This window comes from Mobula birostris, chromosome 16 (assembly GCF_030028105.1).
Source record: "Mobula birostris isolate sMobBir1 chromosome 16, sMobBir1.hap1, whole genome shotgun sequence".
Lineage (NCBI taxonomy): Eukaryota > Metazoa > Chordata > Chondrichthyes > Myliobatiformes > Myliobatidae > Mobula > Mobula birostris.
The window spans coordinates 32,908,987-32,936,081 of record NC_092385.1 but is presented as its reverse complement, the minus strand read 5'-3'; the positions used below and the strand labels follow the sequence as shown (position 1 = coordinate 32,936,081).

General features: G+C 37.9%; 1 protein-coding gene across 1 annotated transcript in view; it reads left to right on the top strand.

Moving 5' to 3' along the window:
* The window catches only part of lrig1 (leucine-rich repeats and immunoglobulin-like domains 1), an 88,081-nt gene that overhangs the window by 48,680 nt on the left and 12,306 nt on the right, over positions 1-27,095 (top strand). Inside the window, exons 6-13 of the mRNA XM_072280526.1 lie at positions 59-202; positions 905-1,048; positions 2,973-3,116; positions 14,692-14,772; positions 18,166-18,237; positions 20,360-20,431; positions 25,191-25,354; positions 26,271-26,591. Of these exons, the coding sequence (XP_072136627.1) occupies positions 59-202; positions 905-1,048; positions 2,973-3,116; positions 14,692-14,772; positions 18,166-18,237; positions 20,360-20,431; positions 25,191-25,354; positions 26,271-26,591 (1,142 nt within the window). The remainder of the gene's footprint in view (positions 1-58; positions 203-904; positions 1,049-2,972; positions 3,117-14,691; positions 14,773-18,165; positions 18,238-20,359; positions 20,432-25,190; positions 25,355-26,270; positions 26,592-27,095) is intronic.

The window sequence follows — 27,095 nt, the reverse complement described above, 5'->3', positions numbered from 1 at the left end:
GTAAGGCAGCAGCAAGTGGAAGCGGGTTTACACTGAATATTTGTGTATTATGTTCTAGTGAATTGAACCGCAACAGAATACGTCTCATCGATGGTCTAACATTTCACGGACTAGACAACTTGGAGGTTCTTAAGCTGCAGCGGAATAACATCAGTAAACTTATGGATGGAGCCTTTTGGGGTCTTGCCAAGATGCAAGTTCTGTAAGTCATTTTTAATGAATGATTCACAGTTGATAAATTAGATCTTACAGACTGGAGCAGTTCAAGAAGGCAGCTCGCCATCACCACCTCAAGGGCAATTGGGGATGGGCAATAAGTATTAGCCAACACCCAGATCCTCAAAATAATTAAAGACTGTAAGGTCATTTTGGAATACAGTTATATTTTGTACTGTCTTTCCTCCATTCATCCTTTTTTCATTGCCTCTCATGTATGAATAGACACATATTAATAATATTAAATCTTGATGTTCAATGTGTGATGCGTATCTGTGGTTTTAAGGGATAGATGAATTTTCACATCCTGTAGTTGCATTTACATAAGAATAAATTTGATTGGTACTTTACCTCGAGTTAGTTTGCCCTCAACATCAAATGCTTCAATATTGTGATGGGATGAAAAGCCAGAATTCATGTGACACTTTTTCAGATTGATGGAGGGCAGAATGAGAATTGTTTGAATTTTGTCACTGCATCCTTGTATAGCATATGGGCAGTGTGTTTTAGTCACATCCTAGTGTTGCTAACTTTAGTTTCCAAATATTCACTCTTATAGTCATCATTCTTAAGTTTTGAAATGAAATATATTTCACTTTTGAATTTTCTTCGAAACAAATTTTTTAAAAAGTGGCATGTGCCCTCAAAATAGTAGAAGATAATTTGTCAAATCTTTAATCTTTTCTAGACATTTAGAAAACAATATCTTGAATGATGTGACAAGTGGCTGGCTTTATGGATTGTCTTCTCTGCAGCAGCTGCTCTTGAGCTATAACAGCATCTCTCGAATAAACCCTGATGCCTGGGGATTCTGCCAGAAGCTAGTAGAATTGTAAGTAGCATGAGGTACCTGCTTTTAACTTCATCGTACAGGCTGTAAATATTGCCCATATTCCAAATTTTAATTGAATTTCTCTATTTAAAAAGTATTTGAAGTTACTAATATCTGTAATATTGATTTTGCCCATAGTATTTCACACTTAATACTGTAAACAAATAGTATACCTCTAGTAAATTTTATTAAAATACTTTTTTCAGAGAAGTCTAGAAATTTAAACAAACTGCGGTATTTTAGTTAATGTAACCAAGAATATTTTACCTAATTGTAGAATTTACACATTTGCTTTCTAAATTAATTGCATTCAGTTTGTTAACTAATTTAATTAAAGTATCTGGAGTTATTTGGAACATGTGTGAAATGTCATTGCAGAATCCTCTGTTCTGGTATTAGAGAACTGAACAAATGTAGTTGATCTTGGAGGTCTGTTTCTGTCTATTAAATAACTTTAACTGTTTCCTGTCCCTTATTTATTTCAAAGTTCAGATGGTTTTTACTTTTTCTGTATTGCTCTAATAATGGCTGTGAGAAAATCTGGAAAACTATGTCATTTCATTCTTTTACCCAATTGATATACAACAAATAATGGAAAGTCACAAATTGTGTTTAAATTCTTCCTCAATATTTTTGTTAGAATACAGATTATTTTTAGTTGCAGAATAATTTGTTAGTAATGTTTAATATTTCAACACAAAAGTGAAACTAAAACTTGGCTTAATTAGATTTATAGTGAACGTAGTTTTGAGTTTTGAACTTTGGCAGTTGCATCGTGAAAAACTGGTTGCTGTAAAGGAAATTGTGTTTTACAGTGATAGTGTATACATTATAATTGCAGCTAGATTAGCTGTACTAGAGGTTATCTTTAGGTAAACTGTTTAGACCACACAAAATACAGTTGATACATATGAGGTTAATTATTTCCAAAGCTGTGTTTTTGAAAATCAGATTGAAAATCTCACAAGCGTGGTGGCTGGAATATTAACAACGATCACACAAAATGCTGGAGGAACTCAGCAGGCCAGGCAATATCTAGAGATAAGGGTTCTCCATGGCTCTGACTTCTCATCTTCTTTTTCCAGTCCTGATAAAGGGTCTTGGCCCAAAATGTCGCCTGTTTACTCTTTTCCATAGATGCTGCCTGGCCAGTTGAATTCCTCGTGCATTTGAGTGTCTTGCCTGGATTTCTAGCATCTGCAGATTTTCTCGTGTTTATATTAACAACCATGTCTGGTTTTTGATCTCTTACATTTTCATAGTAAAGAGGAGGTGTTTACTATCATAAATGACTCAAAGATTCTTTTAATGTATCCAACACCTGAAATGCATGTTTTAGCACTTTGAACAAGTTGATTTGAATTGTTTTTTTGTATCTAATTGTTGCATGTGAGATTGTGAAAGAAATGAGGCAATGCATTTATCTTACGAAAAAACACTTGAGTTCTCCTCATGCTCTTTATTGGGAATGAATACAGAATTGGTATACAGAGAGTAATATGGAGCCTTCACACTTGACTAGAGTACTGTACATGTTTACTTTCCACGCTTCATAATAGCTATCTATTTAACTGAGTTGCACGGAGCATGAGATGTGATGAAATGACTTTTCAGTGTTTTCATTTATCCTGACTCTATTAGTTGCTAGTTTATTATAGCTGTGACACTTTAAATCCTATTGCTATTCTGGAGGCTTAAGAAGTGAATAGCTGAGTTATGTAGGGTGCGGCACTGAGAACATCCAGTGTCTGTTTTTGTTGATCTCAGTAAGGCTGGGTGATGGTAGGAATGCAGAATTATGAACTATGACTTTAGGAGATTCTGCTACTGAACACTGCATGCTCCTCAGTTGGGAATATTTAAATGAAACCTAGATTAGGGTCATTGATTTTCTTCTCCATATTCTTCTAAATTTTTTTTTCAGGAACCTTTCCCACAACAGCCTGATGAGATTGGATGAGTCAAGTCTAGTGGGGCTGAGTGGACTGCAGTCCCTCCGCTTAAGCCACAATTCAATCAATCATATTGCAGATGGAGCTTTTAAAGGATTAAGGAGTCTGCAACTATTGTAAGTACTAAAGTCAGTTATTCAATGAGACATAAACAAGATTGATTTCTATGCGGATAATCTATGGTGTGGTCTGTAGCATATTTTAACAACTTTCATATGTAGTAGTGCTGTGCTTTGGAGTTTAATGCACACATAAATAAAGGAATTGGTTCTTGGTAATTGAGATACATCGCTGAAATGTGTAAATACCACATACTTATATGTGTCTGGATACAACAATTATATAAGCTCAAGCCATCCAACCAACCGAGTTCTTATGTTCTTCCTGTGAACTGCTTGGGTTTTTTCTGGGTGCTCCAGTTTCTTCCCACAGTTCAAAGATGTACCAATTAGTAGGTTAATTGGTCATTTCAAATTGTCCAGTGATTGGGCTGGTGTTAAATAGATGAGTTGCTAGGTGGTGCAGGAAGGGCCTGTCCCATGCCGTATCTCTAAATAAATTGATAGATAAGTGTTGAAGTTAGAGAGAACAATACAAGTAAACAATATGGCACAGGGCCTTATTGTTTGGTCAGGAGTCTGTCTGATCACTAAAGGACCATTCAACAGCATGATAGAAGCTGTCTGTGAGTCTGGTAAGATGTGATTTCAGCCTTCTGTATCTTCTGTCCAATGGGATAGGGGAGAAGAGAGAATGCCCAGGGTGAAAGGGGTCTTTGATAACGTTGGCTGCTTTCCTAAGGCAGTAAGAAGTGTAGATGGGGTCTGTGGAGGGGAGGCTGGTTTCCTTGATATGTTGAGCTGTGTACACAATTCTCTTCAATTTATTTCGGTCTTGAACAGAGCAGCAGTTACCATACTAAGCCATATTGCAACCAAATATCAATGCACCATAAAAAGCATACTAAAAATTGGTGAGGTCAAAGAGGACGTCAAATATATGTAGCTTCTTGAAGTGTGCTTAATTTTATGAAAATGTAGTTGGCGCAGGACAGCAAAGATGTTCATGGTAAGTAACCTGTAACTTACAACTCTCTTGATCTCAGCACTACTGATGTAAACAGGAGCGTTTGAATTGCTTTCCTTCCTGCAGTTAATGACAACTCTTTTTTTTTGTTTTGCTGACTTTGAAGGAAGGTTGTTGGCAAGATACCTTGCCAGTAGGCTGTGTCTGCCTGTTTCTTTCCTATTCTGACTTGTGCGATTTGTGAAGTATGGTAGTGTCATTTGCAAACTTATAGAGAAGTTAGAGCAGAATCTGCTACATAATGGTGAGTGTATAGAGAGTAAAGTAGAGGGCTGATGATACAGACTTGTGGAGCACTGTTGAGGAGGGTGTTGATGCTTGTCCTTGTAGATTGTGGTCTGTTGGTCAGCAGTCAAGGATCCAGCTGCAAAGGGAGGTGTTGAGTTCCAGATCAAGGAGTTTGGAGATGATTATGCTTGGAATTGTGACATTGAAGGTATAGCTATAGTCAGTAAGCAATACTCTAATGTAGGGGTACTGTAGCAGTGTTTCCTGTACCTTTTCTGCAATATAACAATTTTTGCTGCTGAAGACTTTAAATAAAAGCTTTTTTAAAAATTACCTTCCATTAAGTTTTATGCTAGTTCTGTGATAAATATCTAATCCTTGAATTGGAAAGTGAAAATCATTCCTGACTAGAAAAGATCATATCCTTTGTTATTGCTGTTTAACAATGTACTTTGAATCTTGAAGAACAAATGTATTGATAAAACTTGTTCATCCTAAATCTTGCACTTGTTTCTACATACCTGTTGTTCTGCACCAAATTTCTGCTGTAATGTCTCTGCAAGTGAGATGGATTTGCTAGTTATCTACTGTGAAATATCACATCTGTAATCACATATTTTGAATTGTCTGAACTGTTTTTATAAATTCTCATTGTTCTACAAGTACATAAAAATGAGAAGAAAAGGCTGCTCTAAAAACTATTCCTTATAGTAATAGGTTCAAGTGATTTTAATCTACTTTGTGTAAATGTTACTTCCAGTTTGCTAACTTTAAATCCTAAAATAAAAAACCATAATTTTGAAAGAGAGTCTGGGTAAGAAAGGAACACAAAGTATTGCACAAATACTGAGTATTGGAAAAATTACTGATTGTAGTGTAATGCTTGATTAGTTTTAGAAATCCACCAGAAATTTAAAAATTATTTGCTATACTTCAACAGACGGCAAAATTGAAGATGTAAAAAAAGTATTGAGTTCTTTGGACATCCTATTACCTATTTGAGCATCAGTTAAAGTGGCTTAGTTGTTCAGAATTGTGTAATAAAAAATCTGTTAATTATAGTGAGAAGTGTGTGTTTGTGTGTAAAATTAAATGAGCAGGTCAAAAAGAGAGGGGAAAAGCATAGCGAGATAGTGTTCATGGGTTCATTATTCATTTAGAAATCTGATGGTGGAGGGGAAGATACTATTCCTGAAATGTTTAGTATGTCTTCAAGCTTGTGCACCTACCTCCTCCTTGATGGTAGTAATGAGAAGAGCGCATATCTTACTTGATGGGGGTCCTTAATGATGGATGCTGCATTTCTGAGGTGTTGCCTTTTGAAGGTATCCTTGATTTCTGCAGCTCTGTCTGATCCTTTGCAGTGGCTCCTGCATGTAAAAAAAGTGTTGTAACCAGCTAGAATGCTCGCCATGTTACATCTGTAGAAATTTGTGAGAGTCTTTGGTGACATACTAATTCTCCTCAAACTCCTAATGAATTATAACTGCTGTCATGCCTTTTTTTTGTAATTGCATCAATATTATGGGTCCAGAATAGACCTTCAGAGAAGTTGACACAAGAACTTCAATCTGCTCATCATTTCCACTGCTGATCACCTGATGAGGACTGTTGTGCTCCTTCAATTTCCTCTTCCAAAGGCCACAACCAATTCTTTGATCTTACTGATGTTAAGTGCAAGGTTGTTGTTGCAACTCCACTCAGCCAGCTGATCTATCTTACACAATCTCATCACCATCTGAAATTCAAAGTTTAAAGTACACTTATTATCAAAGTATGTATAAAATTATCGTTTTGTAAGGAACCACAAAATAAATAAACACAACAGAGCCCATTTAAAAAAAATGGTGGGAGAAAACAAATGGTGCAAATAATTTTAAAAAAAAGGTAAATAAATAATACAGCATGAACAGCAGGGTCCCAGAAAGTACAGAGGTGAGTGACTCAATAGTTGTGTTGTCAGCAAATTTCTAGATGGCGTTTGAACTGTTCCTAGCCACGCAGTTGTCGGGTGGGGAGATGGGGCAGTGGACTAGCATGCATCCTCGAGGTGTGCCAGTTTTGATCGTTAGTAGGGAGGTGATGTTATTTCCAATCCGCATAGACTGTGGTCTCCTGGTGAGGAAGTCAAGGATCCCATTGCAAAGGAAGGTACAGAGGCCCATGTTTTGGAGCTTGTTGATTAAAATAGAGGGTATGCTTGTGTTGAACACTGAGCTGTAAATCAATAAATAGCAGTCTGATGTATGTATTACAAGGCCAAGGCCAAGTAATAAGCCAGTGAGATTGTATCGTTATTGACCTATGCTGACAATAGACAATTTGCAGCGAGTCCAGGTCCTTAGGCAGGAGTTGATTCTGGCTATGACCAACCTCTCAAAGCACCTTATCGCAGTAGATATGAGTGCTACTGGGCAGTAGTCTTTGAGACAGCTCACCCTGCTCTTGGGCACTGGTATGATTATCGCCTTTTAGAAGCAGGTGGGACTTCCTGACATTTTTGATAACTATAATAGAATATGTTCAAGTCCTCTATTTTTTGGGCAGTGACCAAATTGTTCATAATAAAAAGGCACTTAAAAGGGATCTGTGAAGTCATCACTGTTTCCTCTGTGTCAAAGTGGGAGAAAAATGAACTCTTTATCTTGAACTGCTAGTGTGAAAATATCGGACAGAAATTTACTTAACCTTAGCTTTTGGGAAGGTTTTTGTTTGTATTTTGAATGACCAATCAGCACAATTCTCTGCTTTATGCAGAGAATTCTAATTAAATAAAGCAAGAGGCTCATAGGGTCCTGCACCTGGTGAAAGAAAACGAGCATACTTTAATTATGGTTCCATTGTTGCTGAGGATTGACGAGCTTTCAGTGAGTGTGAAACTGCTGAAATGCATAGCTATTCAAATAGAGGTCAAGCCTTTGGGGCCTTCACACAGCAATGATTAACAAGCCAGCAGGCATTCAGGCCCAGCCAGCCAGAAAGAATAGGAAATTGCCAGTGAAGCCTGGAAGAGAAAGGAAGTAAAAATAAAAAGAGCTCAAATCAAAGGTTTTGAGTGAAGACTTTTCCCCCCTCTTTCAATTCAACCTCTTTCATTCTTTTCAGTAGGGAAAGAAAACATGCAGTATGTGCAGTATTGGTATTGTTTAGCATTGGGTATAGACAGCTTAAATTCTTTTTTAAAGAAGAAAATACCCATTTGAGGGAACCAAATATAGTTTGATTTGAAACTGAGTGGATTTGTGAAGATGATGCAAAGCTATTTAATATGTTGAGTAAATGGGCAAATACAAGACAGATTCAGTAAAATGTGGATATATGTGATTCACCCTTTGTTTTAAATTAAAAAAAAGGCAAAATGTTCGAGAAATGTTCATGCCTAATCAGATCTGGGAGTCCTTGTACATTAATCAGGAAAAAAGTAAGTGCGGAGGTTCATTGAGCATTTAAGAAAGCAAACTGCTTGATTGCAAGAGTACAGGAGCAAGGATGTCTTATAATTACATAGGATCTTGGTGAGACCACACCTAGAATATTGCATGCAGCTTTGATTTCCTTGCCAAAGAATTGTACACTTACACATAGAACACAGTTAATGTTTGCCAGACTGATTGCGAGGATTGTGGGTTGAAGAGATAAGATTGATTAAAACTTTGTCCACAGGCATTCAGAAGAATGAGAGAAAATCCTATTTAAATGAACAAAATTCTAAATTAAACAGACTGCATACAGGAAGGATGTTTCCCCTGGCTGACGGTCAGGTGAGGGGATGAATGGCCTAAAAGTCAGTGTTGGAATATACGGAAGCTTATTTAGGGTTCAGTGAAGGAGATCTCTTTGCTCGGAGGATGGTGAAATTGTAAAGTTCTGCATCACATAAATGTGGAAGCCAAGTTGCTGAATATTTTAAAGATAAAGATCTCCAGGTGCACAAGATATTCAAGGGAATGAGAACAGTGGAAATACAGTAGTTGCTAGGGATTGGTCATGAATGAACAATGTCGGAGCAGGCTCAAGTGGCCAAATGGCCTACTTGTGTTCCTGTTGTTCACCTTTCTATGTTACTAAAATGAAATTACCTTTGGAAATAGCTTTCTTGATGGGATGAATCACAAAGTGATTTAAGTTTAAAGATATTCAAATTCCCTAATAGGTGCACTGTGGTTCGTGATTTCTTAGACATTTATATGTAAAGTTAATGCTTTATCGGTTTATTTCTTAACTCTTAACACTTCATATCTTGAAATCAGCTCACATTTTTTGGAGTGATAGGGCCAGCCTTGGCAGTCAGCAGAATGCTGCACAGCTGCACTGTTTTTTTAAAAAACTCAAGTAGACTGACCCAGAGATCTCAATCACCACATCTACACATGACTTAAGAGCAGATTCTCTTAAAAAAATAAGTAACCAGAAAATAAGAAATATTAGAAGAAATAGCAAACAAAAAAGTTCTATCAAATCACAACTGATTCTGGAACAGAAAAAAAAACAGCTGTCAAAAGAATTGGTAACAAATCTTAGTTGGTGACCTCATAATGTAACTACGATTTTGTATAGCTCAGGTTGTGGGAAGGAATGAGTAGTTATAATAATAAGGGATGGTCATGGGGAGCAGAGGAAAGGGGCTTGTTTTGCTGTTTTGTTTTTGTTGCTTGTGGTGTTCTGTGGAACATGATGGACGTGCTGTGCTTGCAACCGAATGTGTGGCGACACTTGGTTGCCCTACCCCTCCCATACATCCTTGGGTATGCTGGTTGCTAATACAAACAACACATTTCTCTGTATGTTGCAATGTACAAGTGATAAATAAATCTGAATCTGAAGGGAGCAATATGATTGCAAATATCTGTAAGTCAGATGGGCTGTATGGATCCTGAGGCATGATTTCTGAGATGGAAGTAGCAAACAGATGTAAAATAGTTTTAATCCTTCTGTGTTGTCTGTTATTGGGAGTGATAATGTTGCTGTGCAGATTTAAATGAGATGCTGACCTGTGATTTTGCAGTGAGTGGCTAATTATTGCTGCTTGTTGTGATTACTTTTTCCCTCACTACATTTTGTCTGACTTTATGCACAAACTAACATCATGTGTGAAACGGTGTAACATTCTGAGGGTAATCTGGGTCTAGGGAGAATGGGGAAGGCCAGAGCATGTATATTCACAGCAAGATAGGAAAATTCTAATTTGGGAAGAGTTATCTAATGTGAAGTTTCCAGGGCTAGAGTGAATATTTGTAATTATCCCATTATTTTAAAAAGTTGTTTGAATAAATCCTAACTTTTCTGATGTTTCGTGAGTAAGTACTTTAGATCTTTGTTTAATGAGTAAGTAAATTTAGATCTTTGTGTGTTTCATATTAACTTTCAGACCTTGTTGCTATCAAGAAGCTGAAACAAGTCTGACAACTGGCACTTGAATATTTTGAGATACAGGTTTCCCCCGCCATCCGAAGGTAGAGCATTCCTATGAAACGGTTCATAAGCCAGAATGTCGTAAAGCGAAGAAGCAATTACCATTTATTTATATGGGAAAAATTTGTGAATGTTCGCAGACCCAAAAAATAACCTACCAAATCATGCCAAATAACACATAAAACCTAAAATAACAGTAACATATAGTGGGAGTGATATGATAAATACACAGCCTATATAAAGTAGAAATAATGTATGTACAGTGTAATATCACTTACCGGAATTCGGAAGACAGCGCCGAGCATACTGATGACAGTGTGGTAGGCTGAGTCGTTGGAGGTTGGGGTGGTGCAGTGGTCCCCGACCTCCAGGCCGCCGACTGATACCGATCCATGAAGAATGCAGCGGTAGCTAGGATGCACCCAGCACATCTTTAAGAAAAAAGTCAAAATAATCAAGCTAATTAATTACATGCTGGGCTGCACCTAGTTAATTAGCTTGTTTATTTTTGCTTTTTTTCCTAAAGATGTGCTGGGTGCATCCCGGCTCCCACTGCATTCTCTGCAGCAATGTATCGGTCCGCGGCCCAGGGGTTGGGGTGGTGGGACACTGGGGTGTCATCTCATTGTTGTCTGTTTCCATCAGGGCAGGCAGGTCATCTTCTTCTTTGTCTGCCTGCCTCTATGTCAAAGGTCGTGGTTCATCGTCAGCTGTGGCTGATGTGGTAGGCTTGAAAAACGACAATATGTTTGACTGCTTAGCCTTGCGCATTTTTCTATCATACAGTTCTTTGTAAGCACTCAAACCAACTTGCAAATATGCCCTAAACTGACGTACCCTTTCAAAATTAAAGTCGTACTTTTCTGCAATCATTGTTGTCAATTGCATTGAAAATCTCATGCAGTTGCTTCACGTTCAGTTCCTGGACAACTTCACTGTCGGTCCGTTCGCTACTGCATTCAGTTTCGATTGTTATCCTTTCCTCTTCCAATTGCATCAGCTCTTCATCTATCAGTTCTTGGTCATGAGATGCCAAAACCTCTTTAACATCATCTTCGTCAACTTCCACATGTCAAACTCACTTTGTCCTTATTTTGTTCACCACGATCGAAACACTTAATTATGTCTAGTTTTACGATAAGTGTAACACCCTTATGAGCTGTTTTAGGCTTTTCCGATACCTTAGAACTCATCTTGCTAGCGGCTGCTCATGGGCACGTGTTTAAGTAATGCTGGCTAGAATGCAGTTCCGAGGGAGGAGCTTGGCTGCTCGGAGCACGCTCTGCCTTTTATTGCGCGCTGCCTTTTTTCATAAAGGTGAAAACACCTTCTGTTAGCGAAAACAGGTAACTAATGTAGGTCTTTCGTAATAGCGAGGTTTCGTAAAGCGAACGTTCAAAAATCAGGGGACACCTGTATAAGAAAACTTAAGTCTTCAACCGATGAAACTATCTAATACAAGTGTTCATCTGTGTCAAATCTAATCTGCATGTTTAGTAGGTACATGCTTCAGCGTATGTCCTGGGGTATTAAGAAAGTTTATTGCATTCCTGGATGCAATCTAAGCTCGGCATCAGATTGCAGTCTGCAAAATCCGGGCAAAGAGTGACCATGAGAATGTATAACTTAGCGGTGTACAACTGGAGAAATTTTAACGGCTTGTTGCAGAGTTATTGACTTTTTTTCATTGAGTTTTATCTCCAGCCTTCACTGTGGAGTACTGGTATGGTAGAACTCATGGAGGAATCTGGCAGATTGGAAGGCAGTTTGCAGATTTCCATGTTTTAATTGCACATATGAACACAAACTTACACAAAATAGTGAGAAATCTTTCTGAATGAGTTAAAGAAGTTTTACTCAACCTACTTAATTTATTATTTTCTTCTTTTAAGTTGGATTTCCTCACCATTTAAATAACCTAGATATTAAGGCGAGTCAATGGGGACATTGGAATATATCTTTATTCAAACACAGCACCTCATAGACAAACTTAGTGCTATTGGTAGTTATTTCCTTTTGTGTTTTACTATGGGAATGAATGAGCTTTGGTATGGGGGGGGTTAAGCTGAAAAGGGAAAGACCCATCTTGCTATAAAATAGAGTCAGAGTAATACATTGTAGATATACAGGCTCTTGACTTACCCAGTTAATCCCAATTTCCTGCATTCATTCAGCCTATATCACTCCTCTGTGTACCTGTCAAGTGCTTCTTAAATGATACTATTTGTACATGCTTCAATTACTTCCTCTAGCAGCTTGTTCCATATACTCACCACCATCTGTGTGAAAATGTCGTCCTTCAGGTTGCTTTTAAATTCCTCCCCCCCCCCCCCCCCCCCCCCCCACCCATAAGTCATGGCCCGAGGTTTGGACATTTCTACAAGGATTCCGATTCCTGTCAGTCACTGACATTTTGAGAAATAAAGACCTGCCTGGCCAATCTCTTCCCTATAATTCAGACCCTCTGGTCCTGACAACATCCTCAAATCTTTTCCACATTCTCCAGTTTAATCACATTGCTTATAAGAGGGTGAACAAAACTGTACACAGTATTCTGAGTGTGGCCTTGCCAATGACTTTGACAACTGCAACATAATGGCCTAACTGCTAACCTAATGCCCTGACTGATGAAGGCCACCTTGCCCAATACCTTTTTCACCACCCCGTCCAGCTCTGCCACTGCTTTCCACAAATAATGCACCTGTATGCTAGGTCTCTCTTCCTTCCACTCCCCAGTTCATAGTACAAGTCCTATGCTGATTTGACTTTCTGAACTGAATCATATCCCACTTATCTGCATTGAAATCCATTGGCCATTCCTTTACCCATCTCCCTAATTGATCATGATCTCTTTGCAATTCATTGTAACCTGCTTTACTTTCAACAAGGCAGCAGCCCCCCCCCCCACCAATTTAGTATCCTCCACAAACTTGCAATCATGCCATTTACATTCATATCCAAATTATTTACAAAATGAATCAAGGTTCCATCACTGACCCTATAGTATCCCACTAGTCACAAACCTCCAGTCAGAGAATCGCCCTTCCTAAAAGAGCCAATTTGGAATCCACCTCTCTAGTTCCTCCTGAATCCCATGTTGTCTATCTTTCCAGATCAACCTGCTAGTTGGGATATTGTCAAAGGCCTTACTAAAATCCATGTCAGCAATATCCACTGTGCTATCTTCATCTATCCCCTCAGTTACCCCTTTGGAAAAACTACAGAAAACTTCAGGCATGACCTTGCTCACAAAATAATGCTGACTATCCAAGCGATGGTAGACCTTCTTCCTCAGAATTCTCTCCAGCAGCTTCCCTATAGCTGAAGTCAGACTCACCAACCTGTAATTCCCTGGCCTGTCCTTACTACCCTTAAACAATAGAACAAAATTTGGCATCCTCATGTCTTCTGGAACTTCAGCACTAGCAAACGATGAAGAAAATACCTTTATAAGAGCTGGTGTGATATCTTTCTTGGCTTCCCATAAGGGAATCCACTTGGTCAGGTCTTGGGGATTTGTCCACCTTAACGAACTTCAAAGCTGCAAGTACCTCCTTCCTTTTATAAGCTTAGAGACATCTTTAACCTAGTATTTAGGGGACAACACGCCAGTCTGGTATCTCTGAGAACACAATGTACTGTCTGTCCCCCTCACCGTGAGGTCTCTTATTACTATCATCCGGCCTGACTGCACCACTTCCCTCTGAGCCACAGAACAGGTCTCGGTTCCAGACACCCGACTGCTGCTGCTAGCCCCTGTAAGAACATGCCCCTCAACAGTATCCAAGAGAGGGGAATAGCCATAAGGGAATCTTGCACTGACTGTCTACTCTTACTTTTCCTGATGGATCCCAATCTATCTGAAGCCTGTATTCTGGGTGCGACCATCTGAGAATAAATCTTATCAATGACACTGTCAGATTCCCAGATGATCCTCAGTATTTCCGGATCCAGCTTCAGTTGCTTGATCTAGTGTGTCAGGAGCCACACTTGAGTCTAGTTTCCACAGATGTAGTCATCAGGGTTACCACAAGGTTTAATGACTTCCCACATCTTCCAGGAGGAGTATTCACTGCCCTAACTACCATCCTGTCTATACTAAATCAAGTCTTAAGGATCAACAACAAAATAAAATGTTAACTGTGCCTCCTTACTGAAGCCTTTTTAAAGATCCACTGTCACATCCAACACCAGGGCACTTACTCAGCACCCTGAATATCACAAACTCAAGCTCCCTTCTCCACTGGCTTGTTATCGTAATGGCGACTTTTATCTTACCTTTTTATTGGCTGTTGTTAATTGGCTAAACAACTATTAACTAATAATGAGTGAACTCGCCTCTTTTAAATTCCTGTGGAGTGAAACTCGCATTCAAGTTCTGAAATCTACCTCTTTTTAAAAATCTCCCGCTCTTGTTTCAGGTCCCAAATCCTGTAGACTCTACAGTATACTGTGAAGCTGATGGTATTTGGAAATGCCCTTTATTCTGTCACCAATGCACATGTTTTTTTTTCCCCTGACCACCTTTTTGGGCACTCATGGTTAATTTGTCAGTGAAATATGTATTTTTGTAAGGAATATGGAGTGAATTAGTTAAAACAGTTACACAAATTGTTTTATGCAAAAAAAGTTGTGTATTGAAATTTTTAAAAGTCGATGTGTTACATATTTGGTCGTCTACTTAACAATGATTTTTAATTCCCAAGGTGGCAACCATTTCATTTACAGAAACTAAACAATTCAAAGAAAAGTGCTGGTATTAAGAATAAAAATGGTTGTCAGCTTTAAAAGGAATTAGCTGACGAAGATTAGCTTTTGATATTGAATAATGTTACAAACAAAAAGGAAATCCATCATTTTATAATGCAGTGAACTAAAGCAGCACCTTTCCTCCTCTTGTTTACCTTTCATAATGCAAATGAGAAAGACTGGAAAATTGATTGCACTTATTTTTCTTCCCTGCAGAGAACTTGACAATAATGAAATCTCAGGAATAATAGAAGATACAAATGGGGCCTTTGCTGGTTTGGATAATCTAAGCAAGCTGTGAGTATCTCATCTTTTGAAGTAGGCCAAACTGCATGCTTTAAAAGGTTATTTCTTTCCAGCTATTGTTCGTATGCTTGTGCTTTGAATAGGAAATTAGGCTCATCTTTATGCACAGATCACAGAAGTGATGCACTGCAACTGGTTTATCAAATCTGTTCATTTCAGTTATTTGTATTCTTTCCAGTCAAATATTGCTCCAGATATTCATTGCATATTAGCTTATAGGACCTAAATACCATGTAAATATTTTTATCAATGAGCATGTTAACTGTGAACTACAATTTAAAAAGATGTTTTATAGATGTATATAATATATATATGGAAGAATAGGCTATTGAGAATATTATTTAATTAGAGAATTGTGCAGAAACTAAATACTTGAATTAAGGGGAGGGCTAATTTCAAAATTATTAGAAAGGATCCAGTAAATGTAGACTAGAAATGCTACTTTCGGGTAAGTTAGCATTTTTTTTAAAAAAAGGCAGATTTTAAAAGTGATACATTAAGAGTTCAGGGCCAACTTGTGTCCACAAGGGTAATGGGTAAGAATATCATGGAAAGGGAACACTAGGTATCAAGGGATAAAAGTAAAGAAAGAAAATAGTAGCTATCAAGTACTCACTATGGGGGGGGTGCTTTTTAAGTATAGAAATTGTGGGGGGGGGGGGTGGATACTATTAATAAAAATAAAGAGTGGCAATTTTAAGAAGCATTTAGACAAGCACATGAACCAGCAGGGAATGGAGAAATATGCATCATGTTCAGGCAGATGTGATCAGTTTGTATTGGCCTCATGGTAAGCAGTAACATTGTGGGCTGAAGGGCCTGTGTACCATGATGTAGTATGACTTTATTTCTAAGTGTATGAATTGAAAGACATACTGAAATATGGTTTGTAGTATCCTGATTTGCAATAGTTATATCTATATTCAAGTAATTTGTGCTAAACCTACAATGCAAAATTGTTATATGAAATTAAATACCAGTCAACAATATTAGCTGTAATGCAGGAGAGTAGGAACTAAAATGTTCTATTAGTCCAAGGAAAAAGTTGGAAATTGGGATGTCCATTGTGGGTTCTTTTGGTATTATGAACTAATTGAATGATTCATAAAGCATCTCTCCATTGTGTTTTGAGAGGGAAGAAAAACTTTATGGAGCTACCTAGCCTTCTGATAAGAAAATAGTGTTTTTTAAATTACTGTTTTCAAGATAATTATACTAATATATTTTCCACGTACATGTACATCATCAACATGAATTAATTTAGACCATAAGACCATAGGATATAGGTGCAGAATTAGGCCATTTGGCCCATGAAGTCTGCTCCACTATTTCATCGTGGCTGATCTAACATTTCTGCTCAACTCCAATCTCCTGCCTTCTCCCCGTAACCCTTCATGCCTTGACCAATCAAAATTCCATCTACCTGAGCCTTAAAGATATGTAAAGACTTGGCCTCCACAGTTGCCTGTGGCAAAGAATTCCACAGATTCACCACTCTCTTGCTCATCTCCGTTCTAAAGGACATCCCTCTATTCTGAGGCTCTGTCCACTTTTCTAGACTTTCCCACCATAGGAAACATCCTTTCCACATCCATTCTTTCAAGGCCTTTCATCATTCGATAGGTTTCAAGGGGGTCACCCCTCATTCGTGCTACGAGAGAATACGGGACCAGAGCCATCAAATGCTCTATAACAAGCCATTCAATTCTGGAATCATTTTTGTGAACCTCCTTTGAAACCTCTCCAGTGTCAGCACATCATTTCTAAGATAAGGGGCCCAAAGCTGCTCACAGCGCTCCAAGTGAACCCTCACCAGTGCTTTATAAAGCCTCAACATTACATCCTTGCCTTTATATTCCAGTCCTCTTAAAAAGAATGCTAACGTTGCATTTGCCTTCCTCACCACAGACTCAGTCTGCAAGTTGGCCTTTAGGGAATCCTGCACAAGGACTCTCAAGTGTCTTTGCACCTCAGATTTTTGTATTTTCTCTGTATTTAGAAAATAGTGTATGCTTTTATTTCTTCTACCAAAGTGTATGACTGTACCCTTCCCGACACTGGCAGCTGGGACATACTCCACTGTCTCAATTTTGCTCAAGTTTGTGCTTAGAAATTGAACTAATAGGCAACTGAGAAAATAGATTTATTTTTCTTTGGGCTGAAATGTAATTGTAACTATTTACATATTGTCTTGTGTCAGCTTGGAAAATTTTACTGGTGTGGGACAGCTGATACCAACTGCTGGGTGTACTTGATGTCATTCTCTCGCAGTACTTTTTAAGCTTCACAGGGGAACTTGAACCATCATTGAGAGTTCCCAGGATAACATAATCATTACCAGTAAAATGTCAGACTAGGACACTTACCTAGTAAATCATAATGTTTCATCCTGGGCCAACAACTTCCTACCCATTTGAAAAATACTAGTCCCAGTGTGGTCTCCTGCTCCAGATCCCTACCCCCACCCCACCCATTTATAGCACATCTGTAGACACTTACCTCCCAAGTCCAGCTCTAAGTGGGTTATCAGATGGCATATTTTTAACTCCTAGTCCTGAAGCCTTGGATGAAAGTAGATTTAAGTCGAGAGCTAGAGCAGGTGCAGCATGTCCTTTAGGATGCACTGGTTTTTCTAGGCATTATTTGTAATGCAACCAAGCTTATTTACATGTATGTACAAAAATATTAAATATGGCCCTTGTATGAATGTGCTTTAAGATTTTCTTTAAAGATTTCACTCCTGCACTGCGACAGAAGAGATCAAAATTCTGGTACTTCTACCATATTCATACTTCTAACAGCCAATCATTGACACAAACAAAAAAAAAAATACCTGTTCCAGTCAGGGGGCCATTACTTCCAAAAGAGAGAGCACCTTTCATAGAAGCGCAAATTAATGCTTGTGATTACAGCATACCAACACAATTATATAGTTTAAAATAGTTGCAGGACAAAGTCCTGCTTTGTTTTGCTAGTTTGCAGGATGTAGTTAGATTGTGAGTTTATTGTTTCTTGAGTCTTTGGGAAAGGCATGCAAGTACAGGAAGTAATGTAAAAGTCAGTGAATTTGGCTGGAGGGCTTTGGAACCATATAAGCTTTCTATCCAGTGTAATGCTGGAGGCTGCAGCTGTCTGTGCAGCCATTCTGACTCATTATGTTGCTGATGATTGGACAGTTTTTTATTTTAGAAAGCTGATTTTTAAGCAGTTGGAACCTAATTTAATGTGAACCTGTTTACCTTGACCTTTTTGCAATTTGTGAATTGTTAAGTTATTTTTGCTCAAAGAAGTATATTTTTAATGGAACTTGCTCTTCTTGTGGTTTTATTACCTGATTTTGTTTGTTTTATTGTTTGTATTCTTTTTCCATTTTAAAAATTGCAGAACACTGTTTGGAAACAAGATCAAATCTGTAGCCAAGAAGGCATTTGTAGGACTGGAGGCCCTTGAACACCTGTGAGTATCCAAGAGTACATTGAATTAGCAGTCTGCCAAGATTGGCTGCTTTAGGAGACTGCTAGCAATTTAATAGCTCTTTGTAAACTGAGAAGAAGTTGCATTTTCAGAGGCCATCTGCTGCTTTCTCGTTATAGTCTGGTTAAACTTTGGCCCTATTTTGGTTTTGCCCTTAAGGCATTAAAGTATAAACTCAGTCTCTGAATAACTTTTCATTAAATAAATACACACCTCAATATCATTGTTTTTCTAATCCAATTCCAATACTTTTGAATGAGAAGTAATTCTGAAATAGATTTACTGCTGATCTTCATTGACTTCCAAGAGGTATATACACAAATCTTGAAAGTTTATCTGAGTGTCTAACAGGCTGTACTGAATCTTAGACAATACCAACATATATATTTAAAAAAACCTGAATCTGTCAGAAATCTGAAATGGAAATAGAAAATGTCCTGCATGCCATATAGCATCTGCTTTGAAAGCACATCTCATCTGTGATAAGAGTTAACATTTGAGGTAGATGACCACCTGATTTAAAAAGTTATGGGCCTGACAGTGTGTCAGTCGACTGTGCTTCTTCGTATGGATGCTGTCTGGCCTGCTGCGTTCCACCAGCATTTTGTGTGTGTTGCTTGAATTTCCAGCATCTGCAGATCTCCTTGTGTTTGCATACTTGACAGAATGTATATGCTACAAAATTTGTAAAGTGTAATTGGTGTTCTCAGTGAAATATCCTCTAATGGGAAATGGTGATATTAATTATCATTGATTGTAATCAATTAAAATGTACTCTGAAGAATGATTGCTGTTTATATTCTGCAATCAAGATTTGTTTTGTTGACTTGGGGGTTTGTTCATTGTGCTAGATATTCTCTGCCATTTTTATGCCCTGTAGCTTTAACAGAAATAGTATGACACAAAATTGGAATCTTTCTGCATCTGCTCTTAACATTACTTTTTAATAAAATTAATATGGTACTGCTTTTTCTGAGCTTTTTTTGCAAATACAGTTCATGTCATATATGGTGAAATTTCTACAAGAACATGCAATATTTAAATTTTGAAAATTAATTATGGCACTTGGAAAGTATTTGTCATAGTCTTGTACAGCACAGAAACAATCCCTTGAGCCCAAATTGCCTATGCTGACCTGAATTGTTGAAGTTGATTCTGTTTGCCCTCAATAGATCAATATCCTTTCCTATCCAGATACCCGTCCAAATTCCTTTTAAATATTGTAATTTTATCTGCCTCTTGCAGCTCATTCTATATAACAACTACACTGTTTGGAGAAATTGCCCCAAAGATCTCCTTTAAATTTCTCCTTTAAACCCATGACCTTTAGTTTTAGACTCCTCCACCTGAAGAAAGACAATTACATTATGTGAGCATAGATTGGATAAATAAACCTCTAAGGTCACCCCTTATCCTCCTTCATTCCCATGAGAACAAACCCATTTTATCCAATCGCTTCAACTCGTAACTGAGAATGACATCTTGGTTGCTTATGATTACAGTGAGACAGCATTTATTTAACTTGACTACTCAGAACGTTGGTGTTGATTTAACACAGTTGTAGTTAAGTAAAATAAGTGAGAAATTCCAGCACATGAACTTGATGTAGACCAATTTTGAATTGTATATTTTGTCTTCCTTTCTTGCATAAAATGCTTCCTGTTTTAGTTGTTTTGTAATGCTAAGAAAACAGTGTTGTATGAAATTATGATCTTGATTTTACTAAAGATTATTTTTGTTTCCATGCCTTAATAAGATGAAATAACTTTCTTGTGTGAATCCATCATTAGTGTTTTTTTTTTTACCCCCTTTGAAACAAAAAATAGCAATGTAAATTGTGAAATATCTGTTCAGTTCAAATTTAACTTCGTTTTTTCACTTTATAGATGTTCTGAACTGTGTACCTTTTGGGGTAGCTTCTGGAAGGGGATGATTTTTTAATCTTTGATCCAAATATGTGTTAATTTACAAATATTATTTTATGAACAAATCATTTCTATCATTTTGTACACGTGCAGGGTGGATGGGGTGGGTCAAAGTGAAATTTATTGAACGGGCTTTGAAAATATGTACTATAAAATATAACTAAATTTTCTTTTCATAGAAACTTGGGGAATAATATGATCAGATCTATTCAGGGAGAAGCATTTTCCAGAATGAAGAATCTAAAAGAATTGTAAGTAAACAGTCAGTACGATGCTAACTGAAGGTGAAGGCTTTGGAGACCATCTTTGAACTGGGTGTAAATTACATCAGTTTTCTAATTTTTTTTTCTCTCTCCTTTGTTTTTGTTCAAGTTTTCTGTCTTACTTAAAATACATTATCTTGCATGAGGTGACGTGGATTTTAAGATTAGAGTTTTCTGTCCATAGACATAGTAACATAGAAAACCTACAGCACAATACAGGCCCTTCGACTCACGATGCTATGCCGAACGTATTTATTTTAGAAATTATCTAGGGTTACCCGTAGCCCTCTATATTTCTAAGCTCCATGTACCTATCCAGGAGTCTCTTAAAAGACCCTATCGTATACGCCTCTACCAACGTCGCCGGCAGCCCATTCCACGCATTCACCACCCTCTGCGAGGAAAAAAAAAACTTGCCCCTGACATCTCCTTTGTACCTACTTCCAAGCACCTTAAAATGGTGCCCTCTTGTGATAGCCATTTCAGCCCTGGGAAAAAGCCTCTGGCTATCAGCCTCCGTTGCTCCAAGGAGAAAAGGCCAACTTCACTCAACCTATTCCCATAGGGCATGCTCCCCAATCCAGGCCTTCTTGAATCACAGAAATTGTTTAGACACAGACAGAAAATTCAGCCAATGAGTCTCTGTGAGGAATCCATAAGTCTCATTTCCCCTCCTCTTTCCTCATAGACCTGACTGTTATTTCCTGTAGAATGCTTATCTGCTTTCTTTTGAAGGATGGATTTATTCTGATTTTCAGAATTATTGCACATGATTAATTCAATTTCCTGCATTCCTGTTGTGTCCTGTGTTTAAAATTTTAAATCTGTTCCCCATGGTCTTTGAACCATCCATTGCTAGTAACAGTTTCCCACTTTTCACCATGTAGAGACCAGTCAGTTCTAATGAATCCCCATTCAAATTCTTTGCTTCAAGAAAAATCACAAATTTTATTGACAAAATCCTTTATACCTAGAACCATTTGAGTAAGTCTTGTTTGTACCTTCTCCATGGCCTTCAAATCTTTCATACTGTATATCAACCATTCATAATTTTGTATGATTCAACATAAACCTCTGCCTTCTGGATCATTTCTTAACATGCTCTTCTACTATGCAAAAAAAATGTACATGTGCATCACATTCCTCTATTATACTAAACTAAGCCAAGTTAAAGGACAGGACCTCCAGGATAGCAATCTCAGGATTGCTACCAGTGCCACGTGCAGGAGGGTTTAGAAATAGTAAGGAAGCGCAGATCAACACGTGGCTGAAGGCATGGTGCAGGAGGGAGGGCTTCAGATTTATAGATAATTGGGCAGTATTCCAGGGAAGGTGGGACCTGTTCCAGCGGCACGGTCTACATCTGAACTGGAGGGGGACAAATATTCTTGCAGGTAGGTTTGCTAGAGAGGCTCTGGTGGATTTAAACTAGATACGAGGGGGGAGGGGAGCCAGAGTGTAGGAACAGATGTAGGGAAGAAGGAAGAAAAAGAAAATAGTAAAATTGTTTGCACAGTTAGTGATAAACAGAGAGTAAGAAGTGGAAAATTTCTTAGATGCCTTTATTTTAATGCTAGGAGTATTGTAAGAAAGGTGGATGAGCTTAAAGCATGGATTGATACCTGGAAGTATGATGTGGTAGCTATTAGTGAAACATGGTTACAGGAGGGGTGTGATTGGCAACTAAATATTCCTGGATTTAATTGCTTTGGGTGTGATAGAATCGGAGGGACAAGAGGGGGAGGGGTTGCATTGCTTGTCAGAAAAAATATTACAGCAGTGTTCTGGCAGGATAGATTAGAGGGCTCATCTAGGGAGGCTATTTGGGTGGAATTAAGGAATGGGAAACGTGCAGTAACTCTTACGGGGATGTATTATAGACCACCAAATGGGGAGTGAGAATTGGAGGAGCAAATTTGTAAGGAGATAGCAAATATTAGTAGTAGGCACAAGGTTGTGATTGTGGGAGATTTTAATTTTCCACACATAGACTGGGAAGCCCATACTGTAAAAGGGCTAGATGGTTTGGAGTTTGTAAAATGTGTGCAAGATAGTTTTTTGCAGCAATACATAGAGGTACCAACGAGTGAAGGGGCAGTGTTGGATCTCCTGTTAGGAAATGAGATAGGTCAGGTGACGGAGGTTTGTGTTGGGGAGCACTTCGGGTCCAGTGATCACAGTGCTATTAGTTTCAATATAATTATGGAGAAGGATAGATCTGGATCCAGAGTTGAGATTTTTGATTGGAGAAAGGCTAACTTTGAGGAGATGCGAAAGGATTTAGAAGGAGTGGATTGGGACAATTTGTTTTATGGGAAGGATGTAATAGAGAAATGGAGGTCATTTGAAGGTGAAATTTTGAGAGTACAGAATCTTTATGTTCCTGTTAGGTTGAAAGGAAAGGTTAAAAGTTTGAGAGAGCCATGGTTTTCAAGGGATACTGCAAACATGGTTCAGAAAAAAAGAGATCTACAATAAATATAGACAGCATGGAGTAAATGAGGTGCTCGAGGAATATAAAGAATGTAAAAAGAATCTTAAGAAAGAAATTAGAAAAGCTAAAAGAAGATATGAGGTTGTTGGCAAGTAAGGTGAAAATAAATCCCAAGGGTTTCTACCGTTTATATAAATAGCAAAAGGATAGTGAGGGATAAAATTGGTCCCTTAGAGAATCAGAGTGGAGAGCTATGTGTGGAGCCAAAAGAGATGGGGGAGATTCTTAACAATTTCTTTTCTTTGGTATTCACTAAGGAGAAGGATATTGAATTGTGTAAGATAAGGGAAACGGGTAGGGAAGTTATGGAAACTTTGATGATTAAAGAAGTAGTAGTACTGGAGCTTTTAAGGAATATAAAAGTGGATAAGTTTCCGGGTCCTGACAGGATATTCCCTAGGATATTGAGGGAAGTTAGTTTGGAAATAGCAGGGGCTCTGACAGAAATATTTCAAATGTCATTAGAAACGGGGATAGTGCCAGAGGATTGGCGTATTGCTCATGTTGTTCCATTGTCTAAAAAGAGTTCTAAGAGTAAACCTAGCAATTATTGGCCTATGAGTTTGACGTCAGTGGTGGGTAAATTGATGGAAAGTATTCTTAGAGATGGTATATATAATTATCTGGATAGACAGGGTCTGATTAGGAACAGTCAACATGGATTTGTGTGTGGAAGGTCACCTTTGACAAATCTTATTGAATTTTTTGAAGAGGTTACTAGGAATGTTGACGAGGGTAAAGTGGTGGATGTTGCCTATATGGACTTCTGTAAGGCTTTTGACAAGATCCCACACGGAAGGTTGGTTTGGAAGGTTCAGTCATTAGGTATTAATATTGAAGTAGTAAAATGGATTCAGCAGTGGCTGGATGGGAGACGCCAGAAAGTGGTGGTGGAAAATTGTTTGTCAGATTGGAGGCCGGTGACTAGTGGTGAGCCTGAGGGATCTGTACTGGGTCCAGTGTTATTTGTCATATACATTAATGATCTGAATGATGGGGTAGTAAATTGGATGAGTAAGTATGCAGATGATACTAAGATAGGTGGAGTTGCGCATAATGAAGTAGATTTTCAAAGCTTGCAGAGAGATTAAGGCTAGTTAGAAGAGTGGGCTGAAAGATGGCAGATGGAGTTTAATGCTGATAAATGTATGGTGCTACACTTTGGTAGGACTAATCAAAATAGGACATACATGGTAAATGGTAGGGCATTGAAGAATGCAGCAGAACAGAGGGATCTAGGAATAATGGTGCACAGTTCCCTGAAGGTGAAATCTCATGTGGATAGGGTGGTGAAGAAAGCTTTTGGTATGCTGGCTTTTATAAATCAGAGCATTGAGTATAGGAGTTGGGATGTAATATTGAAATTGTACAGGGCATTGGTGAGGCCAAATTTGGAGTATTGTGTACAGTTCTGGTCACGAAATTATAGGAAAGATGTCAACAAAATAGATAGAGTACAAAGAAGGTTTACTAGAATGTTACCTGGGTTTCATCACCTAAATTATAGATAAAGGTTGAACAAGTTGGGTCTGTATTCTTTGGAACGTAGAGGGTTGAGGGGGGACTTGATAGAAGTATTTAAGATTATGAGAGGGATAAATAGAGTTGACGTGGATAGGCTTTTTCCATTGAGAGTGGGGGAGATTCAAACAAGAGGACATGAGTTGAGAGTTAAAGGGCAAAAGTTTAGGGGTAACATGAGGGGGAACTTCTTTACTCAGAGAGTGGTGGCTGTGTGGAACGAGCTTCCAGCAGAAGTGGTTGAGGCAGGTTCGATGTTGTCGTTTAAAGTTAAACTGGACAGCTATATGGACAGGAAAGGAATGGAGGGTTATGGGCTGAGTGTAGGTCGGTGGGACTAGGTTAGAGTAAGAGTTCGGCACGGACTAGAAGGGCCGAGATGGCCTGTTTCCGTGCTGTAATTGTTATATGGTTATATGGTTAAACACTTTAAACTGCTATTCAGCCTATATTGTTTCTTCTGCCAAAATGTATTACCCCAAGCTTCTTTGCATTAACTTTCATCATCCTGTTTGTCCATTCAGCTAGCTCATTCATATATAGCCATCCCTAACTAATCCCTTCAATGTTTGTTGGACTTTCAACTTTTGTTTCATGTGAATATTTGGAAATGATACTGAATTCCAGGCAAATACAATTCAGAATGATATAGTCATTATTGTTTTATTCTTTTTGAAGTTCCACTATAAGAACAAAAGACTAATTTAGAAAAATAAATATTTGTTTCTGTAGGTATATGAATAGTGATAGTTTTTTGTGTGATTGTCAACTAAAATGGCTGCCGCAGTGGCTTATAGCAAGAGACTTCCAGTCTAATGTAGTTGGCACATGTGCTCATCCAGAATCACTGAAGGGAAAAAGTATTTTCATTGTGCCTTCAGAAAGTTTTGTTTGTGGTAAGTGATTCTACTTAATTATACAAAAATAGTTATTGAGCATATTTTTGGATGGGATATCAATTACACATTGGACTCCTATTAGAAGGTGATAATGAGCTGTATGAATTGTGGCTGGCTGATTCCTTTAGATTCAATCACTCAGCTTGTAGAAGTATAAAACTATTAAAACTAATTATATAGTAAATTATACTGCATGAATCTAATTTATTTGAAATTAATTCTCACAAGTTTTCCAAGAATGACCTAATACACAAGTGTTTTCATGTTGTAGATCGGATTTAAGAGCAGTATGTGATGCTGGTTGGTGAGACCTAGTGTGAGAATCTTTCTTGGTAGAAGACATGTCACCAATAATTAACACCTCACGGAATATGTAATATGACAGACTGGCTCAGTGAGATACCAGGCAGAAACCCAAGCCTGATACAAATATACTTCTCTGCCTTGATGAAAGTCAGGCTCATAACTTAAAATGTTCACTAAAATATTGACTTGCAAGGGAAACATAAAATAGCTGAAGGATTTCTGAAGAGAGCCGGTTTTTATTTCAGGTGCAATGTTGATTTTATCCATCCTCTTAAAATATTATGCTTTCAGTTAGTTGAATGCCATTTGATTAGGCCCTTTATTATTTCCTCTAATAATTATAATACTTGTAAATAGTGAGTATTTTGTTCAATTTTAAATCAGTGTAGCGTCACTTAACCGGCTTTTAAAAAGTTTCCTCAGTGATTTGTGGGTATTAAAACACATCTGAAAGCAGATTAAAACAGGAGTCTGTATGCTTAATTTTTTTTTTGTTTAACTAGTATCTAGCTTCTAACCTCTAATCTCTACCTTCCTATCTTTAATGAAATGTAGTGTTTGACAGTCTATAACTATTCCTTAAATATATTTCTTGTTCAATTTTCAGATGACTTTCCAAAACCTCAAATCATTGTTCAGCCTGAGACAACCATGGCTATGCTGGGCAGAGACATTCATTTTACTTGTTCAGCAGCAAGCAGTAGTAACTTGCCAATGATATTTGCATGGAAAAAGGATCATGAGATTCTACATAATGCTGAGATTGAAAACTTTGCACATGTTCGAGCAAAGGATGGTGAAGTAATGGAATATACCACCATTCTTCATTTAAGAAATGTGAAATTTTCAGATGAAGGAAGATATCAGTGTATGATAACTAACAATTTTGGCTCAACCTACTCTACTCGAGCCAAGCTTACAGTCAATGGTGGGTACAAGCAGGATACATAGTGTTGTTGTATACAATAGCTTTTGCAAAAAAAAAGTACAAGATGGTTATATACACAAATCTTGAGGAAGTTTATCTGAGTTTCTAACAGGCTGTACTGAATCTTAGACAATACCAACATATATTTAAAAAAAAAACCTGAAGCTGTTAGAAATCTGAAATGGAAATAGAAAATGTCCTGCATGACATATAGCATCTGCTTTGAAAGCACATCTCATCTGTGATGAGAGTTAACATTTGAGGTAGATGGCCACCTGATTTTAAAAAGTAATGGGCCTGACAGTGTGTTCCACACATCCAGCACTCTGTGTAAAAATAAACTTGCCTCTGAATTCCACCTCCCCCCCCCCCCCCGCCATACTTTCCTCCAATCACCTTATAAGTATGGCTCCTCGGCTCCTCGTATTTGCCACTTTGCCTTGGAATAAAGTCTCTGGCTGTTCACTCAATTTATGCCTTCTATAATCTTACCACTATCGAGTC